Genomic DNA, 20,360 nt, shown 5'->3' with positions numbered 1-20,360 from the left:
TCACCTAGTCAGCCTCCCTCCTTCACCCCCATTGTCTCCTCCCTGTTGCCCTGTGTCAATAAATGACAATGCAGGAACTTAGCCTCTCTGCTTTCCCCCTTCATCTCTCTCATCACCACTAGTTCCCACCACCAGGACTCACTGCCAGCTCCTGACTCGTCTACCTCCTTAAACAATGCTCTCTATTTGGGATTCTACCAAGCCCAGTAGAATCCCCAATTCTACCAGATCCACTCTAATCCAGGCTCTCTCTCACCTGGCTACTAGAACAGTTTCCCACTGGGCTCCTAACTAAATCCCAGTAGTCTCCATGCATCTCCAGAATGGTTCCAGTGCATTTTTCTTCTAGATTTGCTTGTTTTAGTTCATCCCACCGTCTTCCCTTTGTCCAGTGATCAGCACAGGATCTGACCGATGGTACAACTTACTAGATATGAAAGGAGCAAAGAAGACAGGCAGGAGTTACTTTGGGAGCAAGGTTACGACAATGACGAGACGTGGCAGCTTGGGTGGTGGTATGAGGAGATGAAATTACCCATTCTCTTACCTTTATTTCCGTTTTACTGTTTTTGTTTTCCCTTAAGCTGCTCTCACTCTTGGCTCATTTTTTCCTGTGTCACCTTTCTTCGGTCTTGGGTGGTGTCTCTATCTTCAACAAATGAAATACAAAGTAAAATAATGATTCACATAGTAGTATAAAGGAATGACCAATCAGTTGTATTATTTAAGACTTGTATGATGCTTTACAATTCATAAACCCCTGTCCTCTAAATTTAAGAAACAGACTTTCAGGAACTATAACTTTTTCTGTTGTTTTGAAAGAACAAATAGTGGAAATGGTGCTTTATATTCCCACGTGAAGGGTCATGAGAACTAGGAGATGGAGGACTCTGCTTATGATGCTTCAGAACTTGATTTGTGACTGTTAAACATAATGAACTGACTGTAATATTCCCTCCTCACCCCTTTACTTAACATGGGCTTCCCAGGTGGCGCTAGTGGTAAAGAACCCGCCTGCCAATGCAGGAGATGTAAGACATGTGGGTTTGATCCCTGGGTCGGGAAGATCCCGAAGGAATCTTCGTGAAGGAAAGGAAATGGCAACCCACTCCAGTATTCTTGCCTGGAGAATCCCATGGACAGAGGACCCTGGCGGGCTACAGTCCATGGGGTCACAAAGAGTCGGACACAACTGAAGTGACTTAGCACGCACACACCGCTTTACTTGGCCAAATGTTCTCTACCGTTCTCCCCGAGTTCAGCACCGAGTCCTGCGCTGCAACAAGCTGCACCCACAGGGGGCTTTTTCTAACTTAGCTGTCTCCTTCCTCCCTCCAGTGGGGCAGACATGCACCCGCTGTCCCCCGTTCCCTTGCTTCTCACCACTCACAGCTCTTACATGCACATGCACAGAGACGCTGACCTTCAGCCTTATTTCAGAACAAAGACTTATATGGAAATTGGTATTTCAAATTTTAAAGTAATTGCACTTTTGGACTGCAAGGAGATCCAACCAGTCCATTCTGAAGGAGATCAGCCCTGGGTGTTCTTTGGAAGGAATGATGCTAAAGCTGAAACTCCAGTACTTTGGCCACCTCATGCGAAGAGTTGACTCATTGGAAAAGACTCTGATGCTGGGAGGGATTGGGGGCAGGAGGAAAAGGGGACAACAGAGGATGAGATGGCTGGATGGCATCACCGAATCAATGGACGTGAGTTTGAGTGAACTCCGGGAGTTGGTGATGGACAGGGAGGCCTGGCGTGCTGCAATTCATGGGGTCGCAAAGAGTCAGACACAACTGAGCGACTGAACTGAACTGAACTGAACTGCACTTTTGAAATTGTAAAGTATTGTTGGTACTGCTGTTTAAGGATTTTTTTTTTTTATGTGTAGAGAGAGTAATCCTTTGTTCTTATTCCTTCTACTATTATTATTTTAATAAAAATTAAAACCAATGAAATTGTTCATACTTTGAACGGGGAGCAGTTACACTGATACTTGAAAACAATTTGACTCTTGACATGTATTTCCCAAAGATGACATCACTGTTTACAGCAGAAGGAGAGAAAATTGTTGGATTAATTTTTATGAAGTAGCCTCTTTTTCAGTTAACCAATAACAAGAAGAAATTGATAACTGATATGTTGGGGAAACTGGTCATATCTTAAACTTTTTTTCTCTTTCTTCAACTATGTTTCAGAAGTGAACACCCACTTGCTCAGCTCTACTGCCATTCAATCATGGAGCATCATCATTTTGATCAGTGCCTGATGATCCTTAATAGTCCTGTAAGTACCTAGTTTATGGTTGTGGACTTTCAAAAGAGAGTTTATAAATTCAGTTTTATTTTTAGTTTTGGATTTATTCCCAGTATCATAAATTCTTGAGCATGCTTTCTTCCTTTTTGGGTAAGAAAGGCAAAGCCAAAACATTTGAGATCTTCACAGCCTTACTTCTCTAGAAACCAAAACTGTCTTAATGTTGCCTGATAAGGGAAAACTGGTTACTTACCTCAGTTTGGTTATTCCAAGTTAGGAACAAACAAAACTGGTATTTTATGGTTCTCTGTTAGTTCTGTCTTTGTTTTTGTCAAATGATGTGGTTTATACTGCTCTCAAATGTCTTTCATAGGCAATACCTTTTCCTCTTTTTCTTGAAACTTCTGACTACTAATAAACATTTCTGTTAAGGAATAAAGTTATTCAGTGCTGGCTAAATGAATTATCAGTGTAAGAAAGCATGTGATATGCTATGCCAGTCATATTTATGTTAAGGAAAATATTAAAATGATATACGCCAAAATATTCACAATGGCTGTCTCTGTCTACTTAAATTATTAGCTTTTTTATTTTCTGATTCGGATTTGTTCATTATTCGCATTATCCATTTTATGCACATATTACCTTTATAATAAGAAAAAAAATGTAAGTTGTAGACTCTTATGTTGAAAAATCACAATGCGTGGTATATAATTTTAAAGCAATTTTATCTCCATCTCTTTACATTTGCCCACTGGGTTCGTTCTTCCCTGAGCCCTAGAAAACTTAAGAGGCTTATGACTTTTGTGGTGACTCTTTTTAAGTCAAAGCTTTCTAGTTACTGCTTTACATCACAAAATACAGCGTAATTTTCAAGTTAGAAACCAGAATGTTCAGTCCTGTGGAATAGTACAGATTCTGGACTTGATTTAAAGCTTCGGGTCCTCTCTCTTCCTGCCCTGGTTGGCCTCTTCTGTCCCTCCTTAGGCTTCTTTTGACACCTTCCTTACCCTCAAGTCCCCACGTCCTGGAGAACAGGAAAGAAGAGGGCCCGGAACACTCATCAGACTGGTGCTCTTATGCCTGTCCCCCTCTGTATGCCTCATAGGTGTTAAAACAGGTTATTTTCTTATGGGTAAGTCCATGATTGTGGCCACGCGCCCTAACTGTGGGCTTTTTCACTGACGTCCCCCTTAATACTCGTGGTCACCTCTCTCCAGTGTATCGCCTTATGACTTCCTCCTCAGCTCCTGGAACTCTGAGTAGTGACTTTCATCTCCTTTCTGCTGTGGTTCCTTGGCCCTCCTTGTGGTCCTCTTGAAAAGGACAGGACTTAAAGGGACCTAATGCGTCCAAAACTTTGAAGAGGCAGGCCATCCTGAATGGAAGCAACCTCTCCTTCCTGCTCAATCAGAGGGTCTGGCCAGCTTGGGTCTTGCCTTTTCAATTTTCCAGACGGGAATCAGACACGCGTGCACTGTAGTCCCAACCCACCCACCCAACTCCAGGAGACACACAGTGACTGCAGGCTGCTCTCTCTTACTTGAGGCAAGAGGAATGCTGTCCTGCCTCAGTGTGGGTGAAGGGCTAAGAATTATGTGGCCAGTTCTGGCACCTCCTTGTAAATTCTGCACATGCTCTAGTACAGACTGTCTGCTACAGATGTCACTTTTAAGAAGAATTAGTGTGTGACTGGGAGGTAGAGGGATGATGTTGGTAAAACGTACAAATTGTACTGTTTCGTGCACAAGTTCTCTTGGGTTAGGTGTCAGAATTATGGGAGCTGAATTTCAGGCTTCAGCAAGAAAGGAAGAAACGCTCTGCTTGGCTCCTGCCCGTGTAGCCCTTTCCGTCGTTATAGGAGTACTGGAAGTGGGCACTTGCCCCGAGAGGCACGCCCTCGCCCTGGACTGCGCTGGGCCGTGGGAGGGGGGCTGCTTATCCCCCAGTGCCTCCTGTGATTCAGCCCCGCTGTCTCCGCGGTCCAGTTCTATCTGCACTGCCCCAGGCCTCCATAAACCAGCATTTCCATTCCGTTGTTTTTGTGCTGCTTTAATGTCCTCAGAGGCAGCTGCCAGACTTGTGAGCCTGGCCTGTCCAAGTTACCTTCAGATGTCCTAATTCTTGGTTTGTTTTGCGCTCTGGTTTAAAAGTTGCATAGGCTTTGAGTGGTCTCCCCCAGTACTGTTTTTCCCATACACCATGTTATTTTTTTAGTGTGTGGTTTTTCTGAACTGAGACTTGTCAGGAATGTCTATGTTGAATGATAGTAGAAACATCTGTACCTTCGTTGGAGTTTGCTGTCTTTGCCCTTCAGCTCAAACTTCATTTTTAATATCCTATTTAGTTTTAAGAAAATGTGCTTAACCTTTTTCTTAAAAAGCATATTGTACAGTATTCCTATCACACTGCTCTCTGTTATCAGATGACATAACTTACTATGTAATATATTATAACATAAAAGGAATCTTGCTGTATATATGGCTGGCCTCATATTATAAGACCCATCTCTACATTCTCTCTTTGTAAGCACCAGTACATAAGAATTTATAGCTTTTGCTCATGGAAGGGAAAATTAAAATATAATACCAAAAGACATTTCTACTTTTTCATTTAACATAGTCTTATCTTAAATAAAAGTATCAGAACCTATCTTCTGAACAGTACTGTTTTGTCCAGAATCTAAAGTGATTTAATATTTAAAACTAGTGTTTCTTGTATAATCATAGATTATTAATTAGACGTATATCACAGTTTTGGCAACTAGTTATCCTCTAACCAGTGTCTGACCCCAGCTCAGCAGTTTTCTCTCTTCAGAGCAAATCCTTTGCCTCCACACCCTATTTCTAAGCTTCTGAGTGTTTTCCCCTCAGCGCTAAGGTTTAGGAAGCACATCTGACTCAATTTACAGGTGTTGTTTTGAGTATAGTCTGAGTACCCAAAGTATGTTTTACTTAGTTCAAGATCAGTTGAGTCACTGTGCTTTAAATTACAGGCAAGAAATTTTAAAAATGGTTACGTAGCAAAAACTTTAGGTAATTTGCACATGGATTAGCCATCTTTGAGATTCTCCTTATAGATGTTTCAAGCTCTTCCTTTCTTGAGGAGGCACATATTGCTCATGCCCGCTATCCATCTATACCGCACATGTTCCTAAGAATAAACACTCTTCTCAATAAGAAGTTAAAAAATATAAATCTGCACCAGAAATGTTATTGGATTTGTTACAGAAGCCAGAGAAATGATTTTTAAAATAATCATTTACAGTTTCATCCCTCTGTTCTTCACATCTATTAATATAGATGTTGATTTTTCAAAGTTTTACTTGCTGTCAGATTTAGCAGTTAACTTGCCCAAAGGAAAAAGGTATATAGGCATTAACTTTTGGACCTGGACTAAAGCCAAGAAGTACAAGAGTTGGAAAAACATGCTTACTTTGGTCAATGAACCATCATGAAGCTGCTTTTTCCTCAAATGACAAGGTGGTGGGGTGGGTGCATCAAGGGGAAACATTACTTCATGGTATTGACTTATGTAAGTGGATGTCCTCTGTCTTCCTGAGTTCAGAATGTGTGTAAGAGATATGACTGTATTTTCAGATTTTGTTCTTAGCAGCAACATCTCCAAGTGGAGGGCTTATGATGGTTTTCTTTTTTATAAAGGGCAATCAGATTCTCAGTGGCCTCTCCATTGAAGAATATAAGACCACCCTGAAGATAATCAAGCAAGCTATTTTAGCTACAGACCTAGCACTGTACATAAAGTAAGTTTTAAGAAATATCTTGATAAATAGATTTTGGATGTGTTTGCATAGTTTCCAACTTTAAAAATTGCCATTGGGATATTTTTAGATTATAAAAACCAATGTCCTGGCAAAGATGTTTATCAAACTATGGAGCAGTTTGTTAAACAGGAAACCAGAAAAGTCTACTTAATGCTAGAAATGACAGAATACAGAATTATTTCTGACATTTGTCTTTGAAGCTCTGCACAAAGCAGATAACCATCTCAAGGTCATTCTAAGCTTGGCTGGCCAATCTAAAGAATAGAATAATGCCCTCTATAAAGGACACCTGCTTTTCCTTCGTCCCTCACTCCCCCAATGTCTGACCATTTCACAGTCCCTTAAACTGTTATCCAAGCCCATGTGGGCAGGAAAAGGAGCTGAGTGCCAAACAAGTAAATCTTGTTTCTTTTTATTGGATTTTGGCAGATGAAGAGTATTAATGTAGAACCTTATAATTAATGAAGTTAACGACTTAAGAATTAAAGTATGCATTAGAGTGTATCGGTGATATAGGTGTGTGTTTGCATAACTAAACTTACTTTCTAAAAGAAAGGAAGGATGTTGCTGGGTTTGGGCAGCAGTTTGTTTCCCACGCAGAGACTGAGCTCTCTGCTGCATGTGTGGGGGTGAAGGCAGAGCGGCAGTCATGCTCACAGGATTTCCTGGGAGCAAGGGGCTCTCCCCAGCTGTACACAGATGCACGCTGTGGTTTTAGCCACTCTTGAAAAGTAAAAACAAACAGAACAGGCACACAAAACCGCATACCAGATAGCCACTACTGTACATCTAAAAGTGACTTATGTCTGAAAGAGTCTGTTTCCTTGGACTTTGGAGCACTTTAAAGTTAATTAGGGTAAAAAAATATATATATTGTAAATTTCAGTTCAAAATGACTGCAGGATAAAGACCGTCAAGTTACCAATAATTTGAAAAGTACCTGAAACCACAAAGACTTCCTGACCTTTTCAAGCCACACGGGTCTCCCCTCTGGATCCTTCTGAAACCTCTTTTCATCTTGGTTCTCAGTCACAGACAGGCAGTTTTGTTATGCAAGTTTCTCTTATGAGTGTCCCGTGACTTTGACTAGTTTAAATGTTACGAAAAGAACTCATGTCTCAGCATTTTCCAAGATGCTTATCCATGTTGAGCACACGGAGGTGTTCACTATACAGTGAGCAAACATCAGTTTATACTGGGTCTTTCTTTGCTTCAGAAGAACTTCACAGCTTTATACTGAGATATATTTTGGTATACAGTAAAAAATTATGTGAATGACACGTATAAAATTAAATTGAAACCATAGAGATCTTGCACCATATGCAAAATTTCTTAAATCATTCTCAGCATCAGATTTTTAACTCACATTGTTTCATTTTCTTAAATCATATTCAAGAATTGAAATTTCTCTTACTTGTGACCTTAGTTAAAAGTGAGTTAAGATTTAATATTTCAACCAAAGAATATGGTAGAAGAGAGGAAAGTAAGGTGTTCAAGATTTTTATATGATTCTTATATTGGATTATATATTCTGATTTATAAGAATATATGTAACAATGTAAGATTCTTATTTGAGAAAAACCACTAGAGATTCTTTTCCCTGAAATTTTACTTGATGAGCCTTTGTTGACCAAAAAGATAAGAGCTTAGGGGACTCATCATAACTACCAAATATTTTTCTTTATTTTAAAGGAGACGAGGAGAATTTTTTGAACTTATAATGAAAAATCAATTCAATTTGGAAGATCCTCATCAAAAGGAGTTGTTTTTGTAAGTAGGATTACTATCCTTAAAGCTGGCTTTGCTATGCAATTAATTTTATTGCAATTATTTGTTACAATGTGATAATCTTAGAGGCTGTCAGAATTCTTACAGATGTTATACAAAGGGCTAAATAGGAGTATTTATTTGAAAATAAATGCATTTGCAAATTCAAAAGAGTAAATTACTCTTTTTGTCCTAGAAGGACCTTTAAATGTGGTAGAGTGTCATACAAGGCTGTAGAGTTCCCTTGTTCACACTCACAGTTCTTTTGACTGGAAGACCTGAAAATGGCATCCTAAAGACTGCTGGAGCAAGAACACGACTATGAAGTGTTTACTTCTCTTACGTGATGGCAGAGCAGCAGTCAGACCTTCAGTTCAGTTGGCTGCTCAGTTGTGTGACTCCATGGACTGCAACTCCCTGAGCTTGCTTCCCTGTCCATCACCAGGCTTCCCTGTCCATCACCAACTCCCAGAGCTTGCTCAAACTCTATCAAGTCAGTGATGCCATCCAACCATCTCATGCTCTGTCATCCCCTCCTCCTGCCTTCAGTCCTTCCCAGCATCAGGGTCTTTTCCAGGGAGTCAGTTGTTCACATCAGGTGGCCAAAGTATTGTAGCTTCAGCTTCAACATCAGTCCTTCCAATGAACACCCAGGACTGATCTCCTTTAGGATGGACTGGTTGGATCTCCTTGCAGTCCAAGGGACTCTCAAGAGTCTTCTCCAGCACCACAGTTCAAAAGCATCAATTCTTTGGTGCTCAGCTTTCTTTATAGTCCAACTCTCACATCCATACACTACTGGCAAAAAAACATAGCTTTGACTAAATGGACTTTTGTCAGCAAAGTAATATCTCTGCTTTTCATATGCTATGTAGGTTTGTCATAGCTTTTCTTTCAAGGAGCAAAGGTCTTTTAATTTCATGGCTGCAGTGATTTTGGAGCCCAGGAAAATAAAGTCTTTCACTGTTTGTATTGTTTCCCCATCTATTTGCCATGAAGTGACAGGACTGGATGCCATGATCTTCATTTTTTGAATGTTGAGTTTTAAGCCAGCTTTTTCACTCTCCTCTTTCATCTTCATCAAGAGGCTCTTTAGTTCCTCTTTGCTTTCTGCCATAAGGGTGGTATCATCTGCATATCTGAGATTATTGATATTTCTCCCAGCAATCTTGGTTCCAGCTTGTGCTTTATCCAGCCCAGCATTTTGCATGATGTACTCTGCATATAAGTTAAATAAGTAGGGTTACAATATACAGCGTTGACATACTCCCTTCCAAATTTGGAAGCAGTCTGTTGATCCATGTCCCTTTTTAACTGTTGCTTCTGGACCTGCATACAGGCTTCTCAGGAGGCAGGTAGGTGGTCTGGTATTCCCATGTCTTGAAGAATTTTCCACAGTTTGTTGTGATCACACAGTCAAAGGCTTTAGCAGAATGCCTTAGTAGTCAATGAAGCAGAAGTAGATGTTTTTCTGGAATTCTCTTGCTTTTTCTATGATCCAACAGATGTTGGCAATTTGATCTCTGGTTCCTCTGCCTTTTCTAAATCCAGCTTGAACATCTGGACGTTCTTGGTTCACATACTGTTGAAGCCTGGCTTGGAGACTTTTGAGCATTACTTTACTAGCGTGTGAGATGAGTGCAATTGTGCGGTAGTTTGAACATTCTTTGGCATTGTCTTTCTTTGGGATTGGAATGAAAACTGACCTTTTCCAGTCCTGTGGCCACTGCTGAGTTTTCCAAATTTGTTGGCATACTGAGTGCAGTACATTCACAACATCATCATTTGGGATTTGAAATAGCTCAACTGGAATTCCATCACCTCCACTAGCTTTGTCCATAGTGATGCTTCCTAAGGCCCACCTGACTTCACACTTCAGGATGTCTGTCTCTGGGTGAATGATCACACTGTTGTGGTTATCTGGGTCATTAAGATTCTTTTTGTACAGTTCTTCTGTGTATTCTTGCCACTTCTTCTTAATATCTTCTGCTTCTGTTAGGTCCATACCATTTCTGTCCTTTATCGAGCCCATCTTTGCATGAAATGTTCCCTTGGTATCTCTCATTTTCTTGAAGAGATCTCTAGTCTTTCCCATTCTCTTGTTTTCATCTATTTCTTTGCATTGATCACTGAGGAAGGCTTTCTTATTTCTCTTTGCTATTCTTTGGAACTCTACATTCAAATGGGTATATCTTTCCTTTTCTCCTTTGCCTTTCGCTTCTTTTCTTTGCTCAGCTATTTGTAAGGCCTCCTCAGACAGCCATTTTGCCTTTTGCATTTCTTTTTCTTGGGGATGGTTTGGATCACTGTCTCCTGTACCATGTTACAAACCTCCATCCATAGTTCTTCCGGCACTCTGTCATATCTAATCCCTTGAGTCTATTTGTTACCTCCACTATATAATGAATGGTGAGGGATTTGATTTAGGTCATACATGAATGGTCTAATGGTTTTCCCTACTTTCTTAAATGTAAATCTGAATTTTGCAATAAGGAGTTCATGATCTGAGCCACAGTCAGCTCCTGGTCTTGTTTTTGCTGACTGTATAGAGCTTCTTCATCTTGGGCTGCAAAGAATAGAATCAGTCTGATTTCATTATTGACCATCTAGTGTTCATGTGTACAGTCGTCTTGTGTTGCTGGAAGAGGGTGTTTGCTAAGACCAGTACGTTCTCTTGGGAAAACTCTGTTAGCCTTTGCCCACTTCATTTTGTATTCTAATGCCAAACTTGCCTGTTCCTCCAGATATCCCCTAACTTCCTACTTTTACATTCCAGTCCCCTATGATGAAAAGGACATCTTTTTTTTGGTGTTAGTTGTAGAGTCAGAGCTTCAGGGTTCTGTTTTTCCTCAGCTGTTGTCCCTGTCCCTCCCTCCCATCCTTTGCTATTACTATCACTGCCTTTACCATGACAAGAACTAGACCATTAAAAAATAACTAAGTGAATAATAAAGACAGAAGTGGTAATAAGACTGAGGACAGTGCTCTACTACAATTTTATAACTAACATCTCTTTAGATAGATAGGTATCATTTCACATGCAAACAAACATACAAATGTCCAGCTGTCTGTTCATACAAATGTCATGCTTCATGTAAGAGCCTCAACATGTTTTGTAGAGCAATGCCTTAGAAAAGTATACACACACTACTGCAATCTGTGACCAGTTTTTCCCAATAACAAAAATGGAATCCAACCTCAATTCCAAGTCTGTGCCACCGTTTTCACTGCTATACTCTCCTAACTTCTGACCTCTTGCAGAGAAGCACTCAGTACACCTAGCACTCAGGTTGCCTCTTCCACTGTTCACTGTCCAGACACTGCCTGGGCTTCTTTGGGGGAGACAGTTTGCATTGGCAAGCATTATTGGAATCCTTCATGATTAAACATTTCTCTGGTGTACTCATTACCTGCGATAAGAGTTGGTATAAGAGAGTCTGAGGCCAAAAACCATTTTCTTTGTGGCCTAATATGGTTAGGGAAGATGTACTTTTATTTAGATTGTCCTCTAATTGCAGCCATGAAATTAAAAGATGCTTACTCCTTGGAAGGAAAGTTATGACCAACCTAGATGGCATATTCAAAAGCAGAGACATTACTTTGCCAACAAAGGTCTGTCTAGTCAAGGCTATGGTTTTTCCAGTGGTCATGTATGGATGTGAGAGTTGGACTGTGAAGAAAGCTGAGTGCCAAAGAATTGATGTTTTTGAACTGTAGTTGTTGGAGAAGACTCTTGAGAGTCCCTTGGACTGCAAGGAGATCCAACCAGTCCATTCTAAAGGAGATCAGTCCTGGGTGTTCTTTGGAAGGAATGATGCTAAAGCTGAAACTCCAGTACTTTGGCCACCTCATGCGAAGAGTTGACTCATTGGAAAAGACTCTGATGCTGGGAGGGATTAGGGGCAGGAGGAGAAGGGGATGACAGAGGATGAGATGGGTGGATGGCATCACCGACTTGATGGACGTGAGTTTGAGTGAACTCCGGGAGTTGGTGATGGACAGTGAGACCTGGCGTGCTGCGATTCATGGAGTCGCAAAGAGTTGGACATGTCTGAGCGACTGAACTGAAGAGGTACAAGTGACGCAGTCCTTTACCTTGAGTGTTTCTGTATGTGACAGTGATGGCCTTTTTGCCTATGTCTTCAAACAGATTGAAAGAATTAGATGGCAGGTATTTAGACCTGACATGGAAAAACACTACCCCAAAGAGAAACCATTTCCATGCAGTAGTCACGGTACTGAGTTCTAGAGCACCTTGTCACAGACCCCAGAGTCCAACATGGTTTTCAGCTTCTCTAACAAGAGAAGGAGTAAAGAGTGCCATCTCCTTTCATTTCCCTCTTCTCTCCAGCAGGTACTGTTTAATAATTTAAAGACTTTTCACATAGGAGCCACGACGTGTGCTGAGTGAACTAGGATGACCCATCACAGTCCTTGCTGTCACAGGGATTTTATCAATAGGATAGCTGATGATGTTTCACAGTTAATTATTAGTAATCAATGTGTTTTCACCATACTGTCACTGAGAATGGAAGGCCAAAGTAAAAAAATAATAATAGCAGGCAAGTTTTTGCTCAGAGGTTAGTAATTTCTCTCCTTCTGCTAATCTGGAGATACAACAAGGCAGTTTGAGGGCAAATTCCAGTGGTTCACTGGGTAACCAAAACAACTGACACTGTGATACCCTTGTATCAGTTCTGCTTCTATATAAATTCTATTTCTGTTTCTTTAGTCTTTGTAAACTGCCATCTCTGGAGTTTATGGGGTTTTAATTTAGCTTTTTATCAGTAACTAACTACTTACTAAGGTTTATAGTCACATAAAGGTAAACAGGAGTATTGGACCTCTTTTTCCTTAACAGAGCGATGCTGATGACAGCTTGTGATCTTTCTGCAATTACAAAACCCTGGCCTATTCAACAACGGGTAGGTTTAGTGATGAAAAAGTAGTAATTAAAAGTCAAAGTATGTGATGATTTGAGAGAATAGCATTGAAACATGTATGTTACCATATGTGAAATAGATCGCCAGCCCAGGTTTGATGCATGAGACAGGGTGCTCAGGGCTGGTGCACTGGGATGACCCAGAGGGATGGGATAGGGAGGGAGGTGGGAGGGGGGGTTCAGGATGGGGAACACATGTATACCCGTGGCTAATTCATGTCAATGTATGGCAAAACCAATACAGTATTGTAAAGTAATTAGCCTCCAATTAAAATAAATAAATAAATTTTTTTTTTAAGTCAAAGTATGAAAAACCTTTACTCTTAAATGTAGCTTTTAAAGTACTTGGGAAACTTTTAATCTAAACTTTAAGTAGTATTAATAGCAGATAATTGGACATAAACACTTTTCTTTTTTAGAACACTTGTTATGACTTAATAATTATTAACACAGCAAAAACCTAGCTGTTGATAAAGTTTAATTCCAGTACTGTTTTTAGCTCAGTTTTTTTTTTTTTTAAGCACATCCCTTTAATAGTCTTAATAATTAGAAGACACAAACTCCATTTTCTTGTAGTTAGCCTACTAGGCTGTACTTCAACTCTAAATAGGCATTAACAAGTAGAACTTAAACATTTCTGGTGCTCATCAATATAGGACATGTTGGTACAAGATATGCAGAAGGTGCTAATTAGAGCCCGGGGTCAGGTGGCTAGAAATATATTGTCTCTCTAAATAAGTCAGTGCCGTAACATTGTGCTGAGGCATAAAGGCCCTAGGCTAAATATAAGGGGGGTGGGGGGTATACATGCGATGATGTGTATATTGTGTTTGTTTTCTGAGACTGCATTGTCAATCCTAAATGTACTACCTGAGATTATTGACAGTTGCTGTTGGTCACGGCTATGGGATACATAGTCATGGAGCCCAGGAATGACAGGCTCATCTCCTGAACCACGTGCTGACAAGACAGTATCAGGAATGCACTCTCCAGGCGCCAAAGCTGACATGCCATAAGCACGCCAGAAATGTCTCTACAGACCTTCCTGCTTCATAATAAGTAACACTACATGCCCATTTCAAAACAGGAAAGAGAATGGAAGAGGAAAGAATTTCTTTCTTTCTCTTTCTTTTGAATCAAACTCTGAAAACATACAGCAGTGAAGCTGGGGTCCAGATAAAAAGCAGCACTATAAAGCCCCTATAATTAAAACAGTTTGGAATTGGTATCAGACCCATGAACACAATAGAACACTAAGAATTGCATAGAACACTTACATAATTAAGATAGCATTTCAAATAACTGGGGGAAAGACAGACTTTACTAAATAATGTTAGGACGGTTTTCCCATCTTCCATAACCAGATGGCAAAAGATGAAACTGGATCTATTCTGCATACTTAAATTCCAAATGGACCATAGAGCTCAGTGTAGACAATTAAACCATACAAGTACTAAGTAAAAACATCTGTGGATTCTTTTATAACTGAGGAGTGAAAAAACTTTCCCAATTACGGCTCCATATGCAGAAACAATAAAGACTGACAAATTTGATTACATGAAAATAAAAAATTAAGAAAACTTTTTTGCATGACAAAGACACAATAAGCAAAAACAGACAATGCTGCTGCTGCTGCTGCTGCTAAGTCGCTTCAGCCGTGTCCGACTTTGTGTGACCCCATAGACGGCAGCCCACCAGGCTCCCCGGTCCCTGGGATTCTCCAGGCAAGAACACTGGAGTGGGTTGCCATTTCCTTCTCCAATGCATGAAAGTGAAAAGTCAAAGCGAAGTTGCTCAGGCATGTCTGCCTCTTAGCAACCCCATGGACTGCAGCCTACCAGGCTCCTCCGTCCATGGGATTTTCCAGGCAAGAGTACTGGAGTGGGGTGCCATTGCCTTCTCCGAACAATGAGGAATAGGTAAAAATACTTACAACTTTTATCTGATAGCTAATATCCATAATATCAAAGAACTTCTTAAACATAAAGAAAACAGCTAACAATCCTACTGGAAAATGGGCCAAGATTTGAACAAAAAGTTGATAGAGAAAGAAATGCGAATGGCTCTTACTCATTTGAAAAGGTCTCAGAACCTCAATCACAAGGAAAGATGCAAATTAAAACTGTACTGACACAAAACGATTTGTCCAGAATCTCATAACAGCATTATTCCCAATAGTCAGAAGCTAGAAACATCCACATGTCCCTCAACAGGAGAGCGGATGCATGCATTGCAGAGCACTGCCGCACACAGTGCCGCTCTGCTCAACAGCAGAAGGGAGCTGACGCCGGCGCAGGCAGCGCCATGGACAAGTCTCACCAACAGTACACATCCAGTGAAAGCAGCCGGACACAAAAGAACACGTACTGTGATTCATTTATGTCGCGTTCTAGAAAAGGCAAAACTAATCAGTGGTGAAGGAAATGAGGAGAGTGGCTGAGTGGGGAGGAAGCAAAGCAGGTTCGGTGACTCATGGAGAAGGGCCTGAGGGCAACTGCTGGGTGATACAAACACTGTTTCTTGGTTGGGGTGTGCGTTAACCTAGTCACATGCATTTGTGACTGCAGACCCATGATCTATGCAATTCATTGGAAAAAAAAAAACACACTAAGACACCATTTCTCAACTGTCTGATTGGCAAACATTTAAAGATTTTACAGCATACTCTGTTGGGGAAGCTGTGGGAAAACAAGAAATGCAAAATATTGTAACTGTTTGGAAGTATATGATTACACATACTCATTTACTATTACTTCTAGGAATCTTATCTCAAAGATATACTGGCAAGAATATAAAAATACATTTACATAGACTATTCATTTTAGTGCTGTTGGTCATGGCAAAGACAAGAAATAGCCCAAGTGTTCATTAATATGGTACTAAGTGAACTGTAGTATTTATTTATATGATGAAGTCTCTGCAACAGTAAAAAGAAAGGAGTACTTTCTATATACTACTATGGGGTGATTTCAAAGATATAAGTAAAAAAGAAAAAGCAAGGAAGAGAAAATGGGTATGGTATGCTACCATTTATCTGAGAAGGCAATGGAATATGAATGTATGTACTTATATTTATTTGCATATAGTTTTAAAAAGCAGAATTAACTGTTAAAAAGTTAATGATTTCCCACGGGGGAAGGAGGGAATAAGATTGAAGGAACAGAGATATAAGGTAGAGTTGCTTGCATGTACTTGTTTTGTAGATTTAATTTATGAACCATGTAAATTGTGTTTATAAAGTTGAACTTAAAAAAAAAATCACATAACCTGGGAAGCAAAATGCAACAATGTGATTTTGGTTGCAAAACCACACTGAGGGGGACAGTTTTATTCCAAGAGATTTAAAACCGTTACTTGACCATGTAACTCCAGTCGATGTACACGAAGAAGAACAACAGCAAACAATTAAAGCTGCTTTTCAGTAATCATATTAGGGGAATTTTGTATATATATTCAGTCACCATAGTGGATGATGTGGGTAAAAGCAAATGAGAAATTATATTGATATTGTTGAGAAGTAGGATTTTTAGTGTGAGTAGAAAGAGAGAGATCCAAGGTGGATAAGGTTTTGCAGAAATCCTATAGTCCTGATTTGAATAGGAAATACTATATGAACTTACATTGTGTAAGCTCCATTCATTAAAAGGGCTTAAAAATAACCAACACCCTGGTAGAAATGAACGAGCCTTGTGCCCTGATTGAAGTTTCTAAATACCTCAGTTTAAAAGAATGAGGACTCCATGAAGAAATGGCTGATTGCCCGTTCCAAAACAGGAAATGTACAAGATGAACTAAGAACATCTTGTTATAGCAGAAAGCAAGAACTATCAAAGACTGATAAAGCCGTGTCAGAAGAGCAAAGAAGCCAACTCAGTTGGCCAAAATGGAACAATGTGGGTGGGCATCAGTAAGGACTGAAATACATTAATTATGTTTAAATCCAAAGTTCAAAATAATAATAAAAATAATAAAGCCTTCTTTAGTCATGTTTGTTGGATGCTTGAGAACTGAGTTATTATTTTTTCCCAATGGTAATTATAATAGAGAAAATCAAGTTATTTCTCCTTTATTTATACAAATTATACTTCAGGGTAACTAAAAATTGATGTGGGGGACTTATTCTATTTCAGCTATAAAGAAAAAGGGAATGATTGCTTTGTATATTACCTTTTTGCAGCCTCTAAATTAATGGATCCAGGCAAAGCTCATGAAGGACTGTTAATATCACAAAGAGAGGCGACCAGGCATTCCATTGTCAGAAGTACATGGCACAGCCTGAGAAACAGTCGTAGCAAAAAAAAAAAAACTCAATCGAATCAAGTGTCTAGATCTCATTACTGGTGTATGGAAATACAGGGAACAGAGAAACATTAAATTTCATTGTGGAAACACAATCAGCAAAATCCAGACAACAGGAAACTACAGGAGAAACAACGCAGTTTATTCAACAGCAGTCAAAATCATAAGGACATTTTTTAAAAAGAGAGACGAGGAGGAATCGGTAGACTGAAAGACACCTAAGAGGCATGTCAATCAGCTTCAGTGTAAGGACCTACCTCATCCTGTGCTTCCCGCAGCGCCTGGTGTAACCGGTGCTTAATATCTCACTGATTATGCATACGGATGGGCACACAGTGCTTTCTTCCCACTACTGCTGAGGCCGAAATAACATGTTGCTCTTTTCTCTGAATTATAGATTACAGACTCTAGCCTTTGTGATTAGGTACACATTACAATAAAGTATTTACTGTTACTGCTTTATTCTAATTTTACTGATGTGGTTAAAAGCCACAGATTTGATGGGTTTTATTATCTTCATTTAAAGTCTGTTTTACTGAGTGATATGCCTTGAATTACCCACACTTAGTCTGTTATTGATTTCAGATAGCAGAACTTGTTGCCACTGAATTTTTTGACCAAGGAGACAGAGAGAGAAAAGAACTCAACATAGAGCCCGCTGTAAGTATGAGACCTTGTTGGGAGGAATTATTCATACGCATGTTTTTGTTGTAGATTCCTTTTTGTGCTTCTATGAGATTTTAGGAAGACAATTTCTCATCTTTTTATAAAGTCCTTGTTCTTTCCTGAAGAATTAAACATGTTCGTTACAGAAAACATGCAAATAACCAAGGACAGAAAAGACTCTTGAGTTATCAAATCACACCTACTTTTTGTAATTTTTTCCATTTATATATCATAAGCCACTTTGCATTCTAACAGATGTTCTGTCCTATATACCGTTTATAATGGTTACATGAAGTAGTGCATGCATGCTCAGGCATGTCCAACTCCTGTGACCCCATGCATTGTAGACTGCCAGGCTCCCCTGTCCATGGGATTTGCCCAAGAATACTGGAGTGGGTTGCCATTTCCTCCTCCAGGGGATCTTCCCGACCCAGGTATCAAACCCACGTCTCCTGGGTGTCCTGCATCGGCAGGCGGATTCTTTACCACTGAGAAGAAGTGGTAAGCCCCACATGAAATAGATGCAGCTATTATTTACTGTTTGGTATAATTTTGTAGAGTTTACTATTACAAACAGCACTTTGATAAACAGCTGTTGTTGTTAAATATTTGTATACTGCATTTTTTGCTCAGGGTAGGTAGAGAATTTCTAATACAAGAAGATTCTTCTCAACCAATGAAGTTTTTCCTGAAATGGATGAGTTTTTCCTGGAAGTGGTGCATAGGGTCATTCTTTTACTCAAATGAATATTTATTGAGCCCACATTAAATGGGCCATGGTTACAAGATGCCCCTCCTCTGGTACCATTGCCTCTGCTTTACTCTTTAGCCTCATCTGGGCACACCCTATGTCTCATTTGTCTTTTGCAATTATTTAGTCTCCTAGACATAGTAGTCGGAGCTTTCCTGGTGGCTCAGTGGTAAAGAATTCTCCTGCAGTGCAAGAGACACGGGTTTGATCCCTGTGTCAAGATCCCCTGGAAAAGGAAATGAGAACCTGCTCCAATATTCTTGCTTGGACAAACCCATGGACAGAGGAGCGTGGCAGGCAATAGTCCATGGGGTCACAAAGAGTCAGACGTGACTTAGTGACTAAACACACACACAGTAATAGGCTTGTTAGAAGCTCGGAATCCTCTCAGAAAATGGTGGGTAGCAGAGTGATGGTCACAGCTAACAGAGAATCTGCTTCATTTTAAACAAGCACTGAGATAGACTCTTTGCTCCCCTCAGAGGTGCTGGCTTTGTCTTATGCCGTCATGAGCTCCTGAGAAAAAGCAACAGTGATATCTGCGTACTTTTCACTCAGAAAGCTCTCTGTGTGAACTGAGTTGTAATCGACTGTGGCCTCAGTGGCATCTTTCACAAAGCTGAGAGTGTTTGATTCCACATCAGTAGACAATTAGAAAGCATGTCTGTTCTCCAGATACATGTCAGCAGTGGACTCTAGGTCAGTGCCTAACTCTAGGTCACCAGTTGATCTGAGGTCAGTGATCCGTTCTGGTTCTGGGGGTCACACAGGGACAGTCACAGCCCCAGTGAATGAGAGAGAGAGGACCAGGGCCTTCTTGAGCATGGTTTGGTGCAGGGGGGTAGGAGCCTCCAGAAGGTGAAGAGTCAGGTAGGCAGGTATCTGGCCTTCCTCAGCTAACCCAGGGATTCAGCGTTTCAGAGCCAACTGGTATTAAGTAAATGCAGATCTGTGTATGTGTGTTTCTGTGTTTTCAGGATCTAATGAACCGGGAGAAGAAAAACAAAATCCCAAGTATGCAAGTTGGATTCATAGATGCCATCTGCTTGCAACTGTATGAGGTATTTACTATGAAAACTACTAGACTTTTGACAGTGTTATGAAGTAAATTGAAGCAATGAACATCAGGCACATATTTTTTCCTTCTTAATCAAGAAACTAGAAGTAAAATAATCAGGACATTTCTTTCACTAATGAACATGCTGTTTGTACTGAACAAGGAACACCTTTTATATTTACTATTCCTCAAAAATGTTAATTCACTGATGTATAACTACCTAGTGAGTGCCTACTGCGTGCTAGGCTCCAGCAAATTCATGTAGCGAATGCTGAGAAAAAGTATGTGCAGTGCTACACTCAAAGGAGGCATATTCTGTATACTCTATGTTAGCATATTCTTTTTAAGACTAAATTTTGGCCTAAATAAGGATAAACAGTTATCTAACTTCTTCTCATAGGGTGACTTTACTACTGTTAAGAAAATTTTTATGAGGATTACAGGAAGGCAGCTAGGAAAATATTGGAGGTTCCCATTTTCATATACTTGTTAGTTTGGGTTTTTAAAATTATTCTCCCTAACATATCCAACTAACTAGTTTAGATACTATGCCCCAAATACAGAAAGTAGATGCTGTCCTCGTCTTTATACATTTAAATAGGAAACTGTCTTAAGTTTAAGTATTTGGGGAAAAAAACATTTATCATAGGAGGAATCATAGACTGCCAAGACCAGAAGAAAGGCTAGAAATTTTTTAATCCAGACATTTCACAGATTCAGTCATTGAATCTGTAAAACGTCCATCTTCCAGGGAGATGGAATGCTTGTCCCAACTAGGTAGGTAGTGGGAGAACTGTGTTTAGAGTTCAGTTCTCAGCCTGGGCCCAGGGTTCTA

General features: G+C 40.0%; 1 protein-coding gene across 5 annotated transcripts in view; it reads left to right on the top strand.

The window, feature by feature from the left end:
- The window catches only part of PDE5A (phosphodiesterase 5A), a 147,312-nt gene that overhangs the window by 125,191 nt on the left and 1,761 nt on the right, over positions 1-20,360 (top strand). For all 5 annotated transcript variants that reach the window (XM_055588060.1, XM_055588059.1, XM_055588055.1 and 2 more), the window contains 6 exons: positions 2,202-2,289; positions 5,922-6,022; positions 7,736-7,813; positions 12,672-12,735; positions 17,637-17,711; positions 19,446-19,529. In XM_055588060.1, coding sequence (XP_055444035.1) covers positions 2,202-2,289; positions 5,922-6,022; positions 7,736-7,813; positions 12,672-12,735; positions 17,637-17,711; positions 19,446-19,529 — 490 coding nt within the window. The remainder of the gene's footprint in view (positions 1-2,201; positions 2,290-5,921; positions 6,023-7,735; positions 7,814-12,671; positions 12,736-17,636; positions 17,712-19,445; positions 19,530-20,360) is intronic.

Source organism: Bubalus kerabau, chromosome 7 (genome assembly GCF_029407905.1).
Source record: "Bubalus kerabau isolate K-KA32 ecotype Philippines breed swamp buffalo chromosome 7, PCC_UOA_SB_1v2, whole genome shotgun sequence".
Taxonomy (NCBI): domain Eukaryota; kingdom Metazoa; phylum Chordata; class Mammalia; order Artiodactyla; family Bovidae; genus Bubalus; species Bubalus kerabau.
Note: the sequence above shows the minus strand (reverse complement) of the source record. Positions and strands in the feature narration are given on the sequence as shown.